At 41.2% G+C, this 20,807-nt stretch overlaps 1 protein-coding gene across 7 annotated transcripts in view; it reads right to left on the bottom strand.

The window, feature by feature from the left end:
- Positions 1-4,112: 4,112 nt before the first annotated feature.
- Positions 4,113-20,807, bottom strand: part of rbbp6 (retinoblastoma binding protein 6) — a 56,132-nt gene continuing 39,437 nt past the window's right edge. For all 7 annotated transcript variants that reach the window (XM_048552429.2, XM_048552431.2, XM_048552430.2 and 4 more), the window contains 7 exons: positions 18,990-19,080; positions 17,877-17,937; positions 17,743-17,800; positions 14,632-14,991; positions 9,641-9,742; positions 6,923-8,701; positions 4,113-6,077 (listed from right to left, as the gene is read on the bottom strand). In XM_048552429.2, coding sequence (XP_048408386.1) covers positions 4,499-6,077; positions 6,923-8,701; positions 9,641-9,742; positions 14,632-14,991; positions 17,743-17,800; positions 17,877-17,937; positions 18,990-19,080 — 4,030 coding nt within the window. In that variant the 3' untranslated portion in view covers positions 4,113-4,498. The remainder of the gene's footprint in view (positions 6,078-6,922; positions 8,702-9,640; positions 9,743-14,631; positions 14,992-17,742; positions 17,801-17,876; positions 17,938-18,989; positions 19,081-20,807) is intronic.

Genomic DNA, 20,807 nt, shown 5'->3' with positions numbered 1-20,807 from the left:
GATATTGCATGGAATGAATCGAATTGGCTGAAGGCTGGTATCGGTGATGCTAGGGACTATTGGAGGAGGCCAAGATTGCTCATCCACTCAGCATTTGTGGCTGAAAATTGTTCTGAATACTTCAACCTTATCTGCTGCGTTAACATGTTGGGCTCTTTAATCATTGTATATGGAGATAATTTTGGAGCCTCCCCCCTCAAATGACTTGTTTAATTAACAGCAAGTATTCACACTAGATGTGACAGGGCTGCATAACTTATATCTGATCTATTGGTTGTAGGTTCACTAAACTTTTGTCTGTTATTTGCTGCTTATGCTGTTTGGCATGCAAGTAGTCCTGTTAGGTAGCTTCACCAAGTTGACACTTCATTTGTTGGTGTGCCTGGTGCTGCACTCTCCATTGAACCAGGGTTGATACCCTGGCTTGTTTGTAACGGTTAATGGAGTGACACCAGGCCATGAAGTTGCAGATTATGATGGAGTACAATTCTGCTGATGTTTAACTTGAAGCTGTAAGACTTCATGGAGTCTAGGATTGATATTGAGGACTCCCAGGGCTATTCCCTTCCAACTGTCTTCCGCTGTGCCGCCACCTCTGTTCAGTCTGTCCTGGTGGTAGGACAAACGATTTCCAGGGATGGTGATGGCAGCGACTGGGATAATGTCTATAATAATTCCACGAGTACAGTTATGTCACGGCATTGCTTTGGCTCTCAGATGTTAATGAGGACTTTGCAATATCAACACAGCTGCTTCTGTTGTCTTTTCTGCTGGTTAGGTTGATGCTAAGTGGTCCACCTGGGGTTTTGTTTCTTTGTTGAGATGTCACAGTGATTGATACAACTGAATGGGTGGGTAGGCTATTTCAGAGGGCACTTAAGAGTTAGATAAATTGCTAAGCATCTAGAGTCATATGTAGGTCAGTTGAGGGCAGCACTTTCCTTCCCAGAAGAATATTATGAGCCAGATAAGGTTTCCTGACATTCGACAATGGCTTCATAAGAATCTATCAATAATCAATTCTAGATACTTGCATTGAATTTAAATTTCACCATCTGCCGTGGCAGGGTTCAAACTCGTGTTCCCAGATCATTAGCATAGTTTCTGGATTAATCTGCTCCTCTAGACTGCTAATTATAAAGGCTATTCTTCACTAAATTCCTCAACATATTGGTTCAGAAAGCCATCTCATACTGTAGAACAGGAATTCCTGCAGTGTATCGTTACTGAATTTGATTTGCCCGATATAGATGCAGATTAACGTCATCCTTTATTAAAGGTGCTCCTTTATTGGATGCATTTCTAATTTCCTCTTTAATGCCATTTCCAACCATACACCTAGAGCCTTGGGTAGGGGAAGGTGGTCTATACACATCCTCCACTAATGTTTTTGCCCATTAGCATTTCCAAGCTGTACCCACAGAGTATCCATGTTGCTGCAGCTAAATACCCTACTCACTATTGCAGCAATTTCCTCTTTAACCAGCAGTGCAACTCCACCAGTTTCAATTTTTTCGTCATGTTTTTTGTATATCCCTGTTCACTCTTTAAGCATCACTCTGTAATCCCAACTGCAGCAAACCAGATTTCATCTAGTTGTGATTAATTTAGCCACTTCATTGCAAATGCTTCACACATTGATGGAATGAGGCCCTAAAAGAAGAATGTAGGGTGTTAAGATCACAACTTCCTAAGATTGTTACTAGTTAGATGTTCTAGTCAGTATAGAAACAGCAACATCTATCAGTTCAATGTGTGGCTGAAGTGGTGGTGCAAGGATGAGGGTTCCAAATTTTTTGGTACATTGGATTTGGTTCTGTGCTGGTGGGAGCCATACAAACTAGATGGGCTACAGCTATGCAGAATGGGGACAGATGCTCTGGCGGAGTATTTGCTGGAGTGATGGGAGGTTTTAAACTAAATTTACTGGGGACCAGAACCTATGCAAGGAGCTGTAAGTATGGAGAATCAAGTACAAGAACAAAACATTTAGAGAAATCGAAGGCCGGTATTTGTTAAGATTATTCCACGGCACAACATCATGGGCCGAAGGGCTTGTACTGTGCTGTACTTTTCTATGTTCTAAAACAGGGCCTCAGTGGAAAAAGTGTGACAGGACAAGTAATGCTAAAAAGACCAGCCTAAGGCTTTGTGTCTTAATAGAACATAGAAAAGTACAGCACAGTACAAGCCCTTCGGCCCACGATGTTGTGCCGTGGAATAATCCTAACAAATACCGGCCTTTGATTTCTCTAAATGTTTTGTTCTTGTACTTGATTCTCCATACTTACAGCTCCTTGCATAGGTTCTGGTCCCCAGTAAATTTAGTTTAAAGCCTCCCATCACTCCAGCAAATACTCCGCCAGAGCATCTGTCCCCATTCTGCATAGCTGTAGCCCATCTAGTTTGTATGGCTCCCACCAGCACAGAACCAAATCCAATGTACCAAAAAATTTGGAACCCTCATCCTTGCACCACCACTTCAGCCACACATTCATCTGATAGATGCTGCTATTTCTATACTGACTAGAACATATAACTAGTAACAATCTTAAGATCACAACTTCCTAACACCCTACATTCTCCTTTTAGGGCCTCATTCCATCTTTTAAAACAAACGTCATTTGTACCAAGGTAGACAAACAGGAGGCTGGGAGAATGCAAGAAGACAGGCAGCATCTGGTGGAAAGGAGCAGTCAACATTTCAGGTATTACCCTTCTCCAGGGTTCCCAGTATGTTCCATAACCACTAGTTGTCACCCTCCCCCCTCCATGATGTCCTGTAGCTACTGATACATATTTGTCCTTAGCACCAGGGAGGCAACATATCATCTTGGGAGTCTCATCTGCGGCCAAAGAAATACTCGTCTATTCCCTTTATAGTTGAATCACCTGTAACTATTCCCATTTTTAAAAATCTTCTCGCCAGTACAGCAGAGCCAACTGTGCTGCAACAAATTTGACTGTTACTGCTTCTCCCTCAGAGGACATTCCCTTCAACAGTTTCTAAAATGAAATACCTATGATATATTTTTTTGCAGGTGAATAAACCACAGAAGATTCCTGCACTGCCTTGGTGATCCAAGAGTTTTAAAAGGGATAAAGTTTATTCTAAAAATTTCTCCCTAAGAAATAAGCCCATAAGCGAATAAAACAAAATGAACATGCATGATAATATTCAGGACTGTTTTCCTAACAGCTGTCCCAAGGTTAACAATAATATTAGGCCATACTGAATGAATTTCAAGCTTAACATTTTTTCACAGAATTGTCAAAAGAATGGCATTTACCACAGGACAAAATTTAATATGAAGCATTTTGAATTCAGTGATCTGCAAAGAGAACATCATGTTTGGCCAGTGTCTGATCCTTGCTGCTGCCAGTTACCTATCCTCACCAAGTGAGATACAAATCAGTGATACTGATATTACACTTGCCCCTGTCTCTCTCTTCTCCACCTGGGCTCAGTCAGGGAGGAGGCTGAGCAGGCTAAGTAGACATTGCAAACATATCTGGAATTAAACAAATGTCAGACAGTATTCAGGTTAAAAAGGTCTAAGCACTTTTTACACTTGGATTGGCAGTGTTGGTATTAGATTCCATTGGCATTAAATCAAAGCAATGCACGAGTTGCTCCCCAGTCTTTTTGTCTGCATCACAGCTCAAACCATGCATTTAGACTTGAGAATCTGTGCAAATCAGCAAAAGTTGTCCACTGATGCCAAATATCTGTTAATGTTCTGTATCCTTAAAAATCTTCATTTAAGCTTCCTCATAAGAATGTGATTACTACCCAGCTATTAACAGTAATACTGAAAAAGCAAGAAATGGCTAGTCAACTCAGTAGAAGAAATATCCTCAATATTACCCTACACATGAGAAACCTGACTAGCCCATGTGTGAATCCCCACTTTTATAACATATAAAATGCTGGCTGGCACATGTCAAACTCTTAACTTCTGCCTCACTAATGAAACCAGTATATTCAGTCTTGATGTCACTAACCTAAAATTAAATATTAATACAGTGGTGTGAAATCTTTGGTCATACACAAGTGTCTTTTTGGTGGCGTTACTACTGCAGAGTTTGGAACAGCATAGCGACACATGGTATTTGCAATGACTCTAATGAATTCAATGAAAATTTATTCAGTCAAAAGATGACACAGTGAGGCTTTACTTTATACTGCAAATCATCAGGCAAAACATTTACATTAATTACACTGTCAGCTTGTATACACAGCTATAAAAAAAGTTTAGTGAAAAATTTTCACAGTAGTTCCCAGTGTAGTCTGATAGTTCACTTAAAAATGCTGCAGGATAATCTGCCCATACCCATGGTCAAACATAATTCTGTACAAAAACTAATTTATAAACCCTCAATATTACAGAAAACAAAATCTTTGAAGTTGCAGTGGACTCAGCGCAGAATAGCAATGTCCGAGTGAATATTTACAAAGCTTCTATTTATTACAGGATCTGATCAAATGCTCCAGCCACTAATCAGTTTCTGCCGTTCGTAAGATGACAGATGATCGGACCTTCTGGTCACTGTCCTTGTCCTTTTCTTTGTCCTTGCTTTTTTTAGACTTTTTCTTTTTGTGTTTGTGTTTCTGTGTTTTGTCAAGTTCCGACTCAACGTCCAAATGTTTCTTGTGCTTTTTATGCTTCTTGTGTTTTTTGTGTTTCTTTTTCTCCTTTTTCTTCTTTCTCTTCTTACTATCTTGAGTGTCCTCTGAACTGACGCTGCTACTGCGGCTCCGAGTCTGGCTCTCACTTGGGCTGTGGCTCTGACAGCAAGTAGGGCTGCTCAGGCTGTTTTGCGTGAGACTTTTAGCACTGTTGTTTCTGGAACCTATAGACACTCCCTTGATCTCTCTTACTTGGTGCATGATCTCTTTTGCTTCCTTTCCCTCCCTCAGTGTATGGTCCTCTTCAACTTCACTTTCACTTTCATTGTAGTCAGGTTCAAAGGCTGCCTCATCTGTTTCTCTGGCTAGGTCCAGGGAGTGGCGAGAATATCGGACAGAACGGCTAACCGGTCCTGGGGCCTTGGTGCGGCTGTGATCCTTGTCACCTCGTCCAGAATGCTCTTGGTCATTCTTTTCAGCGGATATTTCAGTCCGATGAGAGATCATTTTCCCAGTGACTTGCCTGTCCTTACTGCTCCTAATTTCCAAAATATATTTCTCCTTCTCTCGGCTGGAAAGGGTTGATGATTTTGGTTCTTCAGTGGCACTTCTGGACTCAGAACTACTCCTGTGGTCTGTATGCAGTCTCCTTTCCTTCCCAGGACTGTGGTCATTTTTCTTGGGCTCTGTACTACTTTTCCTGCTGTCTATCTGTTGCTCTTTACCTTTTAGGCTTTGTGTCAGTTCTTCACATTTACTAGGAGAATCCCGCTTCTTAATATCACGAGTTCGCTCCTCTCTGTGTTTGGAAATAGAGATCTGCCTGTCGACACTTTCCACTTTTCCATCAACACAAGGACCTGCCTCTTTGTTTGAGGTTCCTCTACAGCCTGGATCTAATTTTTCAACTATCCAGTCTTTTGAAGATTGAGGGAGATTATTGGCAATTGCTGACTCTATATCCCGCTCTGTAACTGCTGGCTTGTCAGGCTGAACTAGAGCTTTCTTCTTGTCTGGAGTCTCCTTGTCTGACCCATGCTCTTTATCTTTGGTCTTCAAACCTTTCTCACTTAAACATTTTGCAGCTGTTTTGGGGTCCTGTTGAGTCTCATCCAGATTTGTTTCTTTAGCAGTTTTTGGGAATCTCTCTGATGGAACCTCTTTATCGGTTTGCTTTGTAGGGTTTATAGACTTCACAGAGGCACTTGCTCCACTGCCAGTGGCTTTCACAATATTTAATGCAGCAGCTGCTGTTTTTCCTTCATCTTCGTCAGTCTCATAATCCTCCTTTTCCCATTTGGAACGAGGAACTTGTACAATAACAATCTCATCTTCAGCTGGGGGTCTAGTATCACTATTGTACTCTTCCATAGTCTTGATCACAGTCTTTTTTGTGTCCAGTTTCTCTTCAGCTTTTCTAATGGGGCTGCCTCCAGCAGAACTGGTACTGGGGACAGAAAAATAACAGCTCAATTACATCATCTTGACTGCCAACATTCCCTCCACCATTTTGGTAGCTACAATTCCTAATTATGGTCACCTTGAAAAGGCTCATCTAATGCAACACACAAACAGCATGCAGTCAAGCACTAACCTGAAATAGCACGTGCCGCACACCCACAACTTACCTCACCTCCATCTCAGCTGTTGTAGGAATGCACTTCCCTACAAGAGGAGGAAGCCAGAGCGAGAGTCAACAGGTGATTGCATGTAGCTACCCTAAAGCCCCAGGTAAAGTTGGTGCACACTGAAATTGTGAAGGGTGCTTCAATACGGACCAATTAGAGGCTAGGTGATCTTGTCTGCAATGGTGGATCATAAATGGCACTGCAGGTGAGATATGCTTGACTGTTCAAAGTACCACTGATTTCAGCTGCACAGGATGCTTTGTAGTTGCTGCAGTTCAGCCAAACATCTGCATGTAGGGGTAGGACTCAATTTCCTCCGTGCTCCCACAGTGGAATTACAATTTCAATTTCAATAATATGCTCGACATTCAGCTCTTTTTGTTGGGAGAAAGCAGGGGATTAAAAATTTTGAAAAGTTACTCAAATAGACATTGGAGTTTTGTGAGCTTGGTTACTACGGCTATTTAGAATCAGGGAATGCTAAAACTTCGCTATGGTAACTGAACTATACCACATCAACAAACTGGGCTCCTTAATAACACTTCAAACAGAACACAAAAAACCCCAGAACTGCAGTCAGACACCCCCTCCCTGCCCCAGAAGTCAGTCTTTTTGATGTTAATCATTCTGAACATAAAAGATACAAAATCTGAAGTGTGCTAACCTTGTGTAATCCACAAGTGTTGAACCAGCCACCTCGCCCCCAACCACTTTCCTCCTCGTCTTGGTTTTCACTTTCTCAGGTTTGGATTTCCCACCATTCATTTCTGCTAATTCTGTAGACTCTTCTAGTGGAGCTGGGGACTCTCCACTCACAATCTTTTTGCCACTTTCCCGGTTTATTTTAATTTTTCTCACTGATACATTTGGTGGAGTGGCCTTCTCCTTGTCAGCAGGCAAGTCTGTGTGTTTTTCTGCTGATTTTTCACTGCCAGAGTTAAATTTACTTTTCACTGAAGTTTTTGCTCCCTCGGTTGTTTCTACTTTTGATGATTTAGTTGGAGGTGTTCCAAGTTCTCTCTCTCTCACTTTGTCATCAGTTTTCCTTTTACGTTTATCAGCTTTTACCTCTGCTTTAGTTGGTTTTTCATCAGCTTTAACTGTCTTTTTTGATTTTTCCTCCCTACTGACTGGTTTATCATGTTTCTCATGTTTAGTTTCCTCCCTGGGGTAATCCTTTCTTTGTTTTTCCTCTTTTACAATCTTCATCTCTTGGTATTCACGCCCCATTTTAAGCTGCACCTTCCTGGGTAAAAAAAACTTCTCACTTTTTGGAAGAAGATGGATTTTTGTCCCCTCTATTTTGGGAGGACATTCCTCCCTTGTTTTCTTGGTGGTGATCTCGGTGTGAGGGGATTTCTCTCTCTCAATTGGCTTTTCCTGAGATACTTTTGCTGTTTTTCCAGAGGGTTCTTTCTTTGGCGTGCTACTCTCTGCTTTCCGTTTCTGTTTCTCACTCTTTGATTTTAACTTTTCCTTTCTGTCCTTTTCAGATGTGGCTTTATATGGAATAGAGTCTCCTTCCATGGGCTCATCTCTCACGGGTGTTGCATCATCTCTGCTGAGGGGCAGAAACAAAGAGGTCCCTTTCCCTTCATCGCCAGCAGTCTCTCCGGTTTTCTTCCCATCACGAGAAGATTCGGGGTTAGTGAGTGTCTCTGTTTCATCTTTTTTCTTCTTCCTGTGTTTTTTATGCTTTGTTCCTTTGGAGTCAGGACGAAGATTTGGTACTTCTTTTTCCTTTGAATCTCTTGATTCTTTTGTAGTGTGACTTTCTCTGTAAGAGTACTTTTCTTGATAATTACCAGTGCCAGCCATGGTACGAACCCGAGCGGTCTGTTCTGCTGGATATTCATCCCGACGGTTCCGGCTGTGTGGTGAACCATCACGCCTAGCACTTACAGTGCCAAAGCGCTCTGGAGAGAAGTGATCCTTATTTGAGGGAGACCGTGGTCGTGGCTGATTGCCACCACTGTAGCCCTTATAATATTCGTACCATGCTCTGCATCGCCGTTCCCATTCTCTGTACCGTTCCCTCTCAAAAGAGTCTCTTGGATCACGAGGCCTTTCATAAAGTTCTCTGTAATCAAACGGAGGTGGTGGCTCTCTGTAGCGGTCATAATACTCACGATCGTTTTCACCCTGAGGGGCACTTCGTTTGTAAGGAGAATGTGTTTTGTAATTTGGAGATCGGGTACGAGAGCGATAACTTCTGTAGGATGGTGACCTGGATCTGGATCTGTGAAAACCACGTGACCTGGATCTGGATCGATAACCTCGACTCTTCCCACTACCTCTTCGATACGAAGGAGATCTTGAATAGGAACGACTTGGTGATCTACTAACTGATCGGGAATAGGATCGTGAGGAATTAGATCTAGACTTGGAGTAAGAATAAGAACTTCCACTGAATGATGATCCACTATACGAACGCGATCTGGACCTGATTAGGGAATGAACAGAAAAAATGATTAAGTATTAAATGTTACAATTCTAAAATTGCAAACAAACAAGTGAAATACACAAACCCATTTTAAGTTTTGGCTATGTTTGAATAAACAAAAAGCTGGGTTGGGCAGGGCATCAGGCAGTCAGCCTACTGGCAAGGCAGCTTCCGGCCGAATGTTCACTGCTGTGTCTGCTGCCTCCAGATTTCTGCTGTTTGATAACGAAATAGTAGCACCTAGGTGGAGGTAATAGATGACGCCCTCTATTCTGAAAGCATAATCAGTGTTACATTTGGGATAGGAAACTTGAAAAGCAAGCTTTTAAAACTAAGGAAAAATAAATCCTGAAAACATGTCAAAATAAAACAAATTATCCAACTTGGAGTTCATTAACTCCACAATAGGGACAGAGTGCTAAAGTGCCGATCATAATAAACAAAGACTAGAAACAGCGCTGATTTTTGAGGCAGAAAAATGAGACACACTGTACGCGAAATGCGGCAAGGGAAGATAAAGGGAGCAGGTGACGAAGTCCTTTTTTTGGGGGTGGGGGGTTTGGCTGGATGGGGAGGAAAAAATCAAAGTTATTCACCCCACTTTACATGAACAAAGACAGGATGACAATAAAAAAGACACTGAGGATGCTGGAAATCAAACAGAAGCAGAAATTGCTGGAGAAACTCAGGAAGTCTGGCAGCATCTGTGGTGAGAAAGAGTCAACATTTTGGATCCAGTCACCCTTCTTCAGAACTTGATAATTGCTTGAATATTCTGCCATAATAGGAAATTGCCATTTTACCAGCAAACTAGCTCTTGTTAGATCAGGTGGCCTCTCTATTTACAGATTAAATAAGCATAACAAACAAGTTATTCTTTACACCTGCTAAAGAAATGACAGATCTGCTCAGGTTCAATTTCACAATAAGCAAACTTACCTGGAGTAGGAGCGCCTGCGTTCCTTTTGAATTTTTCTATACTCCATTAATTCCTTAGCAAAATCATTGGTGAACTCATCAAGCTTTGATTTTTTCTTCTCCCTAAAATTTGATGTACCAGTTGGTGGTGGTGGGAGGTGAAGAGAAGACAGAAGAACATTTACGTAAAACAAAGACTGTAGGCCTTAATATGTTTAACACAGCTACCACAGCTCCAAAGTTCACTTATGCATACCTCTTAACGTGCTACCAGCAATGAGAACTGCCCTATTTTTATACATCACCAAATTTTATTTTAAGTTTTACCATTAGAAGCAAAGGCATGCACTTCAAAAGGAGTTTGGAACATAGTACTAATCTGTCCATTATAAAACTTGTTTTTATCAGCCAAGTTAATGCTCAATTTGCTGAACTACAAAAGCCATTCCCTCTAATTAAAATAGAAGTACAGAAATTAAATTTGCAAATGAGGCATTTGATCTTTTTGAAAAGCTGAGATGCATTAAGGTTAAAGTACTAACAGAGACAAACTGAACCACGCCCTTATTCAATTTCTCCTCTGCTAACCATTAGCCATGACAATGCACTTTATGGCAGGATAGTCAAGCTGTTGATGACCATGAAGCTGCTGAGAGCACGAGATGAGGATTAACCAAGAGACACGATGGCTAGTTTTTGCTGGGTCCTTGAGAGTGTCACAGAGGGAAAATAAAACTAGAACTCGAACTCTTAAAAAGGTTTGGTTCCATTCTGCTAATGGTCAGGCAGCTGTATAGGCAGTCAATGCAATTTGTTTATTTTAAATGCATTTGCTCACTGGATGTGCACGGTGGCTCAGTGGTTAGCACTGCAGCCTCACAGCACCAGGGACCTGGGTTCAATTCCAGCCTCAGGTAACTGTCTGTGCGGAGTTTGCACATTCTCCCCGTGTCTGTGTGGGTTTTCTCTGGTTTTCTCCCACAGTCCAAAGATGTGCAGGTTAGGTGGATCGGCCATGCTAAATTGCCCGTAGAGTTCAGGGGTGTGTGGGATACTTCAACAGGCGGTTGTGGACTTGTTGGGCCAAAGGGCCTGTTTCCGCGCTGTAGGGAATCTAATTACTGGCAAATGCCCTTAAGGTGATGATGGGGAGCTGCTTTCTTCCACTGTTGTTCACGTGGTGTAGGTACACCAACAATCCTGTCAACGAGGGAGTTCCAGGATTTGACCCTGCAGTGGTGGCAAGAAATTGATATCGTTCCACACTAGGATGGAGGGGGCGGTTTGGAGTTTCCAGTTGATGGTGCTTCATCCAAGAGATGAATATGTGGCTCAGAGACTAGTGCTGTGGGATGAGTGAGTTCTGGTTCATGCATCACTGGTTCTGGTACTGGGGAAAGAAAAGGGGGGTGTATACTTGGCATGTTCTATACATATGTTGGAACAGGACAATATACAGTGCTTTTAATGAAATAGTGTGAATAAGGGATCAAAAGCAGAAAGATTTAATAATACTATGGGAAATGAAGGTCAGAAAACAGCAAGAAGGCATACAGAGAAAAAAAACACCTCGGAATACATCAAGACTAGGCATTAAGAAACAAAAAAATTAAATGGTCTACGTTCGAATGCGTACAGCAGTCAAAGTAAATGAATCAATACCACATATTAAAGCAAACAAATGATCTGATAGTCACTACAGAAATGTGGTAACAGGCTGATAAAAATTGAGTCCTGTGCGGTACATGACCTTAATAGACAACTAGGTGGGATCACCATTGATTTTAAAAGACAGAGGTGGATCTATTCTTGTTAGGCGAGGGAATTCAATGTTGATCAGGCATGGATGGAAATGCAGAATTCAAAATGCAAGGATTAGCCATAATCTTATGGAACAGTGAAAGGCTTGAGTGGCCAAAATGTCTACTTTTACACATGTTTACACATTACACATGAGTTTACACTGGCACTGCCTGGCACTTGCGTGGCACAAATATTATGTGCCACTTAGCCAAAGCCTGAATATTGCTCATGACTTGCTGCGTACGGACCCAAACTGTTCTAGTACCAGAGTTGTCAAACAGTGCTGAACATCTAGGTCAGTCAGGTCAGCTCCATGTCATCTCTGCAAGAGGTCCTCAGGGTAGTGCTCCAGACTCAACCATTGTCAATGATCTGCCTTCTTTTAGGTCTGAAGTGGGAAGATAATTGCGCAATGCTTAGCACCATGAGCCACACTGCAGTTACTGACACAGACCATGACCAAATACACAATGACTTGGGTGATGCCTAGGATTGGTGCTGAACATGTCCAGAGGCTAGGAAACCTGCTATAAGAAACTCATCTGATTGTCCAAAGCCTGCCCAGCATCTACAAGGTACAAGTTAAGAATGGAATATTCTCCACTTGCCTGGAGGGTTACAGCTTTAAACACCACAAGAATCTTGACACCAAATCAACTAACTTTCAATCCCTTCACCACTAACCCTCAGTAGCAGTGTCCACCATTCTCAAGATGCACTGCAGAAATTCACTAAGGTTTCTTAGACAGCAGCCATCCAAATCCAGAATCACTACCATCTCGAAGGTTATAGGCAATAGATACATGGGAAAACCATCACTTGCATATTCCCCTCAAGTCACTCAACACCTTGACTTGAAAATGTATTGCTATTTCTGCCCTGTTGGAACTCACTACCGAACAGCACTGTGGGTGTAACTATATTAAATGGGCTGGAATAGTTTAAGAAAGCCCCCCTAAGCGCCTTCTCAAAGGGAAACAGTGTAATCAGCAGTAAACATTCCCACTTTTAACCTCATAATAGAACGAAGGTCACTGAAGAAGTAGTTGAAGGTGTTTGGGCTGAGGATACAACTCTTAAGGACTCCTGTAGCAATATCCTGGGACTAAGATGAGTGAACAATCATAACTTTTTTTAAGGTATGACTCCAATAAGTGGAGAGATTCCTAACCCCCCACTAAAAGTAACAGTTGTAATTCATGTTATTGACATTCTTTATAGCAGTTAGTTTATGAAAACTCAGTCCCATACTACAAGACAACATTTAATTGCATTTTTGTTCTCATTACATGACTAGCAGAGGCACAGAATGAAATGCTGGTTTGTACAGTGTTCTGAAGAAGCTTTATATTTAATATTGCTTGAAGGATTGTGGAAAAAGAAGTTATTTCAAATTGGTGGAAATAGCTGGAATGGTTTCTTTGACAACAGCCATTGCAAATTCACAGTGGGCACTAGATTCCTTTTAAAGAAGGGTTCCTAGGAATCACATGGTTGCTGGTAATTTTGGAGAGATTTTTGTTTTATCTAGTTCAATGGGAGGGAAGCCTAAGAACTAACTGAACAGGAAAAAAGGTTGCACTGAACAAGCTGTCCAACAAATGTTTCCCATTTCTAAAAAGAAAACACTCTACACTTCTGATTAGAATGTGTGGGCTTTAGGGATATTTAGAGATAAGCATTTAGAGTTGTATATTATGGATTGTGTATATTAACTAAAGTATCTTTATTGAATAAGTTTGGTTTTGATAGGAGCTCAATTTAGTTTATCAAGAATTTGAATTATTTATTGTCACTTGCACTTTACAGTAAATAATACAAAAAATACAGTGGCACTATTTTGAATAGTTTAAGCATAAAAAGAGTAAGATATAACTGAAAGGCAGTCTCATCTTCATTCTGCTGCGTTCACCTTGAGTCAGCTCACCAGTGACAGCTGCACCGGCACACCTGCTTCAGTGCCTCACTAATGTTTGTGCTGGACTTAGCATTGCAGGAGTCACCACTCTTTAGGCACCATCTCTTTGCCACTGGGCCCACCTCCCCACTGCTGAATCCCGTGCTGAACCCACACTCACTCTGCAATCAGCTGCAACCTCACTGATGCCCAGGAGCTCCTGCTCCAGGCCTGTGACTACAACTAGGAGCCCCTGGCTGCACTGCCGCCTTGATTGATGCCTGGTCTGGGCCACTGCACCAGCCACTTTGCCAACATCAGGAGTCCCCAGTCTGGCTAGACAGCAACCAGGAGTCTCTGGCTCTGCTACCAAGCCAGGTTGCTGTGCTAGGAGTCCCACTCTTGCAGTCCTCCTTGAAGATATCACCTTGCTGGAATTGCCAACTGATTCCTGAAGGAGCTTTGCTGCTGCTGAACTGGACAGTGCAAGGACGTTCTTGTTGCTGTCTCGTGCAATCACCAGGAGGCTGCTGCCACTCCACGCAGAGCCCACTCTCACTGCTGCGCTGATGACTAACTCAAGAGTAAAGAAAAACTAAAGAAAGAGGAGTAGAAATAAAAAGAACAAAAAGGAAAAAGCAAAATGGGAGCAGATAATCCCTAGGCAACTGCCTAGTCCTGCAAACCTGCTGCCATTCTGGAACCTAGGTATTGCTGATTTTGTTTTTGCTTAGAAGCCTGAAAGTTGTGATCTATGGAGTAGTGGGATGACAGCAATGACACACTCCTCCAGCCTAGTCATAACAGATGTTTGTTTCAATGTTTTTTCTAGCCAGTTACAGAGGAGTATTTGGTCATAGTCCTGCATTCAACAGTAAACAAGATAAACTCTTCAACATTTTTACATGCTTATACCAAGATTACATAGAAACAGTGTACCGAAGATACAGGTCATACAAGATATTGGTTAAAAAAAATCTCCATTTCGCAGGAAGTCTCAGCTCGATCCCCATGAGTAGCAATGGTACTAATCCATATCTGAACAACTAAGACTTGTAATGTTTGACGTTCAAAAAAAAAGATCATAGGTATAGTTCAGATGAAGGGTCAGTCTTAGACATTCAGCTTTCCTTCCATGCATCCTGAGAAACCTACGTGGAATCTGCAACACAATTTTTTCAGATTTTCAACAAATATGGTGCAAATAATACACCCAATATTTCAACTGCAGCTTGCTTTCTAATAGAACCCCATGTTGTAAACTATTGATCAACTAAAAATATGAATGTTTCATAGAACAAAAATCACTCACTCTTCTTTCAGCCGTCGCTGTTCCCTGTAGAACTCCTCCCTAGAAAGTGGAGGTGCTTGTGTGACTGTCGGCATTACACTTGCAGGAGTTGCTGGAGTGGCAGGTGGTACCCAAGGGGCAGAAATAGTGGCTGGAGCTGGAGGGAATCCTGGAGGAGGGATGCTAAATCCAGTGGGTGGCGGCTGGCCAGGAGGAAACTGTGGAGGAAATTGAGGGGGAGGCACTCCTGGGGGAAGAGGAACTGGGTGAGGCGGAGGAGGATACAGAGCTGGTGGGTGGACGTACACTGGTGGGGGATTAGTTGCCTGCGCTCTGCTTCTTGGAACACGATCACTCTGTTGATGCCCTCTGGTGGATGGCCTAGGCAAACAGATCAAGTCAGAGATAATCAGAAACACTAAGTTGCAGCATAGCTGCAGATCTGAAAAAGGTTCATGGTTGCCATACAGTGCCCACTTCCAGTAATTTGTATGAGTGGAGATGCACTGGCAGGTATTTTCAAACATGGCATTTCACAGTAAATGCAGCAGCTATCACACGGGAACCAAAATGGCAAGGACTAAACAGATCCTTGTTATTGTTCAACTAGAAAACAAACAAGTCATTTCTATCATAATTCACACTATCCTCTGAAGAAAACTCAATTACATAAACCTACACACTCTGTGTAATGGAGTTGGAATGAATCAGTGGAACCTGTATGGCTAGAGAAGGAACACCAAGGGGCAGAAAACTTTGATGGGTGCTGTCTATCAGCCTGCAAAGAGTGGTGATGCAGCAAAAGCTTTAAATTAAGAAATTAGGAATGCCTGCAATGAAGGCACAAATGTAATCAAGAACTACTTCAATTTACATGTAGATTGGACAAATTTCTTGGCTCTTTTCAAATACATTGAGGAACCAACCAGAGAACAGGCTATTCTCGATGAATTCTGTGCAATGACAAATGATTAATTAACAGTCTCGTTGTATGGTCACTTATTGGTCACGTGGACCATAATTCTTCATTAAGAGTCAGTGAATTTGTCTGTGAAGCATGAATTAGCTTAGGGAATCTTATTAAAACAACTGATGATGGATAGTCAATGGATAATATTTAAAGAACAATACACAAAGTACAACATTCATTCAAAAATGTAAGAGAAGTTGCCCAACCACTTAAAATGCTCACCAAAGAAATTAGAGATAGTATTAGGTCCAAACAGGAGACATATCAAATTGCCAGTAAAAACAGTAAGCTTGAGGACTGGAAGCATTTTAAAATTCAGCAAATAGGACCAAGAGGCTTTTTTGACAAGGTTCCACAAAGCGTTACTAGGCAAAATTAAAGCATGTGGGATTAGGGACAATATATTGGCATGGATTGAAAATTTGTTGATAGACAGGTGAATCAGTGGGAAAAATGGGTGCCGTTTTCCAGGCAGAAAGCAGTGACTAGTGGGATACTGCAAGCATCTGTGCTTTGGGCCCCAACTACTCATGATGTATACAAGTGTTTTGGACGAAGGAGCCAAAGGTTGAAAATAAAATCGGATGGGATGGGAACAGAGGATGCAGCAAGAAGTCTTCAAGGTGATTTGGACAAGTTGAATGGACAACCACATGGCAGATGTGGTACACCAGGCTAAATGTGAAGTTATACACTTCAGTGTGATAACAGAAAAGCAGAGTTTTATTTAAATGGCGATTGTATTGGCAAACGTACATGTACAAAAAAAGGCGTTAAAATTGTTACAGAGATAGTAGGAACTGCCAATGCTGGGCAATCTGAGATGACACGGTGTGAAGCTGGATGAACACAGCAGGCCAAGCAGAAGAGGAGCAGGAAAGCTTGGCGTTTCGGGTCAGGAACCTTCTTCAGAAAAGGGTACAAAAAAAAGGGGATCCGAATGTCTTGTACACCAGCTAATTAAAGGGGTCGGTTAGCTCAGTTAACTGGACAGCTAGTTTTCAATATGGAGTGATGCCAACAGCATGGGTTCAGTTCCCACACTGGCTGAAGTTACCATGAAGGATTCTCCCTCTCAATTTGTCCCCTTGCCTAAAGGGTGGACACCCTCAGGTTAAACCACCAGTCATCTCTCCAAGGAAGGGCAGCTCTATTGTCTGTTAAGACTATGATAATGCAAAAAATAATTCAGATAGGCAGTTGTAGCAAGCAATGCAGATGGCAAATGCTGTATTAGTCTTTGTTGCAACAGGACTGGAGTTAGAAGTAAGGTTTGTCCTCGTATAGCTATATAAGACCTTGGAGGAATATACCTAGATATTAGATACAGTTTTGGTTTCCCTCCCCAAGAAAGGATATACTAGCTATATTGACATTGGAGAGGTAGTTCACTAGGCTCGGGATGGCAGGATTGTCTTGAGGTTAAGTCAAACCAGAGAGGTTAGAAGATGAAACTTATAAACCTCTAGGAGAACTGGACAGATTAGATGTTGGGAGGATGTATACCTGGTTGGGAGTCCAGAACAAGGGGTTGGCCATTTAAGACTGAGATAAGGAAAGATTTATTTACTCAAAGGGTGGTGAACCTGTGGAATTCTCCACCACAGAAGCCTGCGGAGGCCAAGTCATTGAATCTATTCAACGAAAGAGACAAATCACTTTTAGATATTAAAAGGCATCAATGGATATGAAGAGAAAGCAGAATATGGCACTCAGATAAAGTATCAGTCATGAACATATTGAACATAGAACTGCTAAAAGCTTACTTCTCCTCTTCATTTAAGACTTATTGAATAGTAAATGAAAAGACCTGAAAATAACCATGGATGCTTCAGAGTTGGTGTCACATGAAATATAATTATTTCTACAATGAAATGAATTTTTAAATCACCAAAATAATAAGGAAAGGGATTTTTTAAAAACATCTTAGAATGCAGCCCAGACTGATAGGCTGAACGCCCCTTCTCTTTTCCAACTCCAAAACTTTCCTTCTCGCTGCTGCAGGTAGTCAGGGCAGAGGTTCTCAATTCAGAATGTGAAGTGCACACAGGAAAAGCACAATATTGTCAGATGCAAGTAAAAATGCTACAGTGACACAGTAAAATGGCTTCTTGAAGTGGGATTATGCTTAGATACAGGAATTTCAAATTGTTTCGACTTACAATTCCCAGCCAGGTCTGCTTCCTGGTGGTCGAACCCCACTGCTTCTCATTGGCTGACCTAAACATAAAGTTAATAAAAATTAATTTGATTCATTCTTACAACCAAATCTGAAAATTATTTCCTAAAAACAAACCTGTTGTGGGTATGGACTGTCCATGTGAAGCTGGATGACCAAGAACAGGAACCTGATAACCCTGAAAAAGAACAAGTGACAATTAAGCCAATGAAAGCAATAATAGATCACTAGTTAGATCACAGGTGAAACTAATCTTTCCCATCCAACTGAATAGAATTCTAGTGGTTCTCAATCCTTGGACAGGGGTTCCCAATTTCTGAATGCTCATATTTGATGACTGCAATCCCAAAAAGGGTGTAATTTTTGAGATCTGACATACAAACACTTCCTGTATGAACGACTATTTTACATCGTCCTGCATTGCGTTCCACCTTGCATACAAGTTGACTTGCAAGCAAACATGAACAGAACCAGCTCGCGACCTGGGACTGCTTATATAAAACTGGAGAACACACGCCTTCTCATTGTAACACAACCTGACTGGATGAAAAATCTCGGTCCATTTAATAAAAATTTGGAACAAACTACATCCTGTTCATTTTTATTGTGATTGTGCGAGGCAAGAAACATCAACTTTTCATGTTTTAACAAGCAGAAGATAATTTTATTAGTGACGAGTTTATTATTTCATTTGACTACAAGGAAACCTCATTCAAAAGTACATCATTCCAGTTCCAACCTCTAGTATAAATTGCAATGCACATGCTGCTTTTGGGTAATCATCCAGTCATTCATTGTTCTGCATGCTGGAAGTCTGTGGCTTTTAGTCACCAAAACTGAGTTTTAAACTTTAGGATGATATAGCTGAAATGAAAATGCCATGCCACATGCAATTTGCTATTGAATTGCATAAAGGGTTCCATTTTAAAAACCTGAATTAGAGGTTCATTTTACCCATACCATTTTGATCCCCTGGCATTCTTTTACTACTTGACCTTTTCCATTACCCCTCTCTATCTTTCGCTTTCTCACTCCTGGGCTCAATTGTTACATATGCCTTGCGTTTTCTATCAGGTTCTGCCTGTGCTAGCTAATTTCATTAAATCAGTTCATTAAATCTATGTAAAAGTTGGAGGATTTTAAAAGGTGGGTCAATATGACTCTGTCAGTGCATACAAGACAAAAGTGAAAGTCAAACTGTACAACGTTGATACGTGATCAATGACTCACCTTCACGGCAGAGGTACTGCTCGTAGACATTGATGGATTACTTGTGGTTGTTCCAGTTGTGGTTGTGACTGCAACCGTTTTGCTGAGTTCACTGAATATGAAATAAGAATAAAACACTTCACTTTCACAGTTGGTTAAAACTTAATGTCACAATTCATGGCCTGTTTAGTGATTATTAGGGAAAATGTGAATAGTACTTGCGTGAATTAGTTTTCACGTTCTTCAGCTTACTCCCATAACTCATATTAAAAGTAACAATTTTCAAGGGGAAATAAGATGACAATCACAGGAAGGTGATTACGTAAAGCAAGATAGTAAAACCAGGGGCCAGTTATCTGAGTACCTGTCAGGAAATTGCTGGAGTTATAATTAAGGTTGACTTGTGAACAATTTCTGCTGGTCAGAGTGATCCGATGTTAATATGAAAATGGTACATCATGCTTAAATCTGATTCAATATTTTGAACAGTTGACTAGTGTAGCGAGCAGAGGAATGTCTACGGATGTTACTTAATACGGACTTCCAGACGGCATTTGATGAAGTCCCTTGTTTGAGGTTTTTCAAAAGCTCCTTGAATTGTAGGGAAATTATTGATCTAGTTAGGAAATCGGCTGAGCAGTAAGTGACTGACAGTAGGGATCACTGACAGGTACTTCAATTTGTAGGATGTGGTGACTTGTGTCGGCAAGGAACCTGAATGAAGCTTCAGCTATTCAGCATACCTATTCATGACCCACAGGTCAGAAAGAAAACCACATATGCACATTTGCCACTGACAGAAAGACAGAAAACACCAAGAATAATGAGGAAGGGTGAGACATTGCCAAATTAAATGAAAGGGCTAAGCCATGGAAAATGGTACATTTACCTACTTTGAACAAAATCGCCACGAGACTCAAAGGATATAGTAAGGGTACTGTATAAATGGCGAGAAGCTGGAAAAATAGAATTCAAAGAGAATGGTCCAGAGCAGACAAGACCTGGGCTAACTGAATTTGGCTTACTGTTACTCATTCTATTCCTTACAAGCCGCATGCTGACCTTGGGAGACGTACGTAATAAATTTAACAGAATGGAACCTGGATTCCAAAGGTTAAATTATGTAGTACCATTATGCAGTCTTGAGTTGGATTCACAGATTAAGGGCAAATTGATCAAACTTATCAGATATCAAGAGGAACACATACAATACATTTGGACAAGTTAATTATGCTGGGTATAGAGTTTAAATCTACAGGACAGCATTGATGGGAAATCTGAAGATTATACTAAACTCAAGAACAAGATGAGGAAACACCTTCTCATACACAGTAATGACAAGTTTGAAACAGGCTTTCACGTAGCAACTCTTGGATATAATAATAATTGATTTTTGATTGGCACTTTTAGCTGACAAAAATCTTAAGTTATTGGGCAAAGGAGGTTATATGAAGGAAGGTTGCAGATTAGCCACGACTTCATTGCATGGAGGAGAAACAAGTTCGGAAAGGCTAAATGACCCACTTCTGTACCTAGCCTTCCAGAAATAAAATAGAAGTCAAATGCATTTTGAAAAGTGGAAGGCAATGTGGCTGAAGGGAAACTACTTAATTTGGGGTAAATATCTCAAAGTTCACCATTAATTGAAGGTGCTGGGTGACAGTTCAAACCCAAATTGATAAACTGGGCTGTGTTATTCAGGCTCTAAATTGAGTCATTTTTCACTGTGATGCACACATCCACACAACCCCCATCAGGGAAAGGGACAATCCTGTGAAGACAAGCAGCTGAATAATCACAAGAAAAAAAGTCTAATCATATTTGGAAACCCATTTTTGT

The sequence above is a fragment of the Stegostoma tigrinum genome, chromosome 23 (assembly GCF_030684315.1).
Source record: "Stegostoma tigrinum isolate sSteTig4 chromosome 23, sSteTig4.hap1, whole genome shotgun sequence".
Lineage (NCBI taxonomy): Eukaryota > Metazoa > Chordata > Chondrichthyes > Orectolobiformes > Stegostomatidae > Stegostoma > Stegostoma tigrinum.
This window is presented reverse-complemented; position numbering and strand designations above follow the sequence as displayed.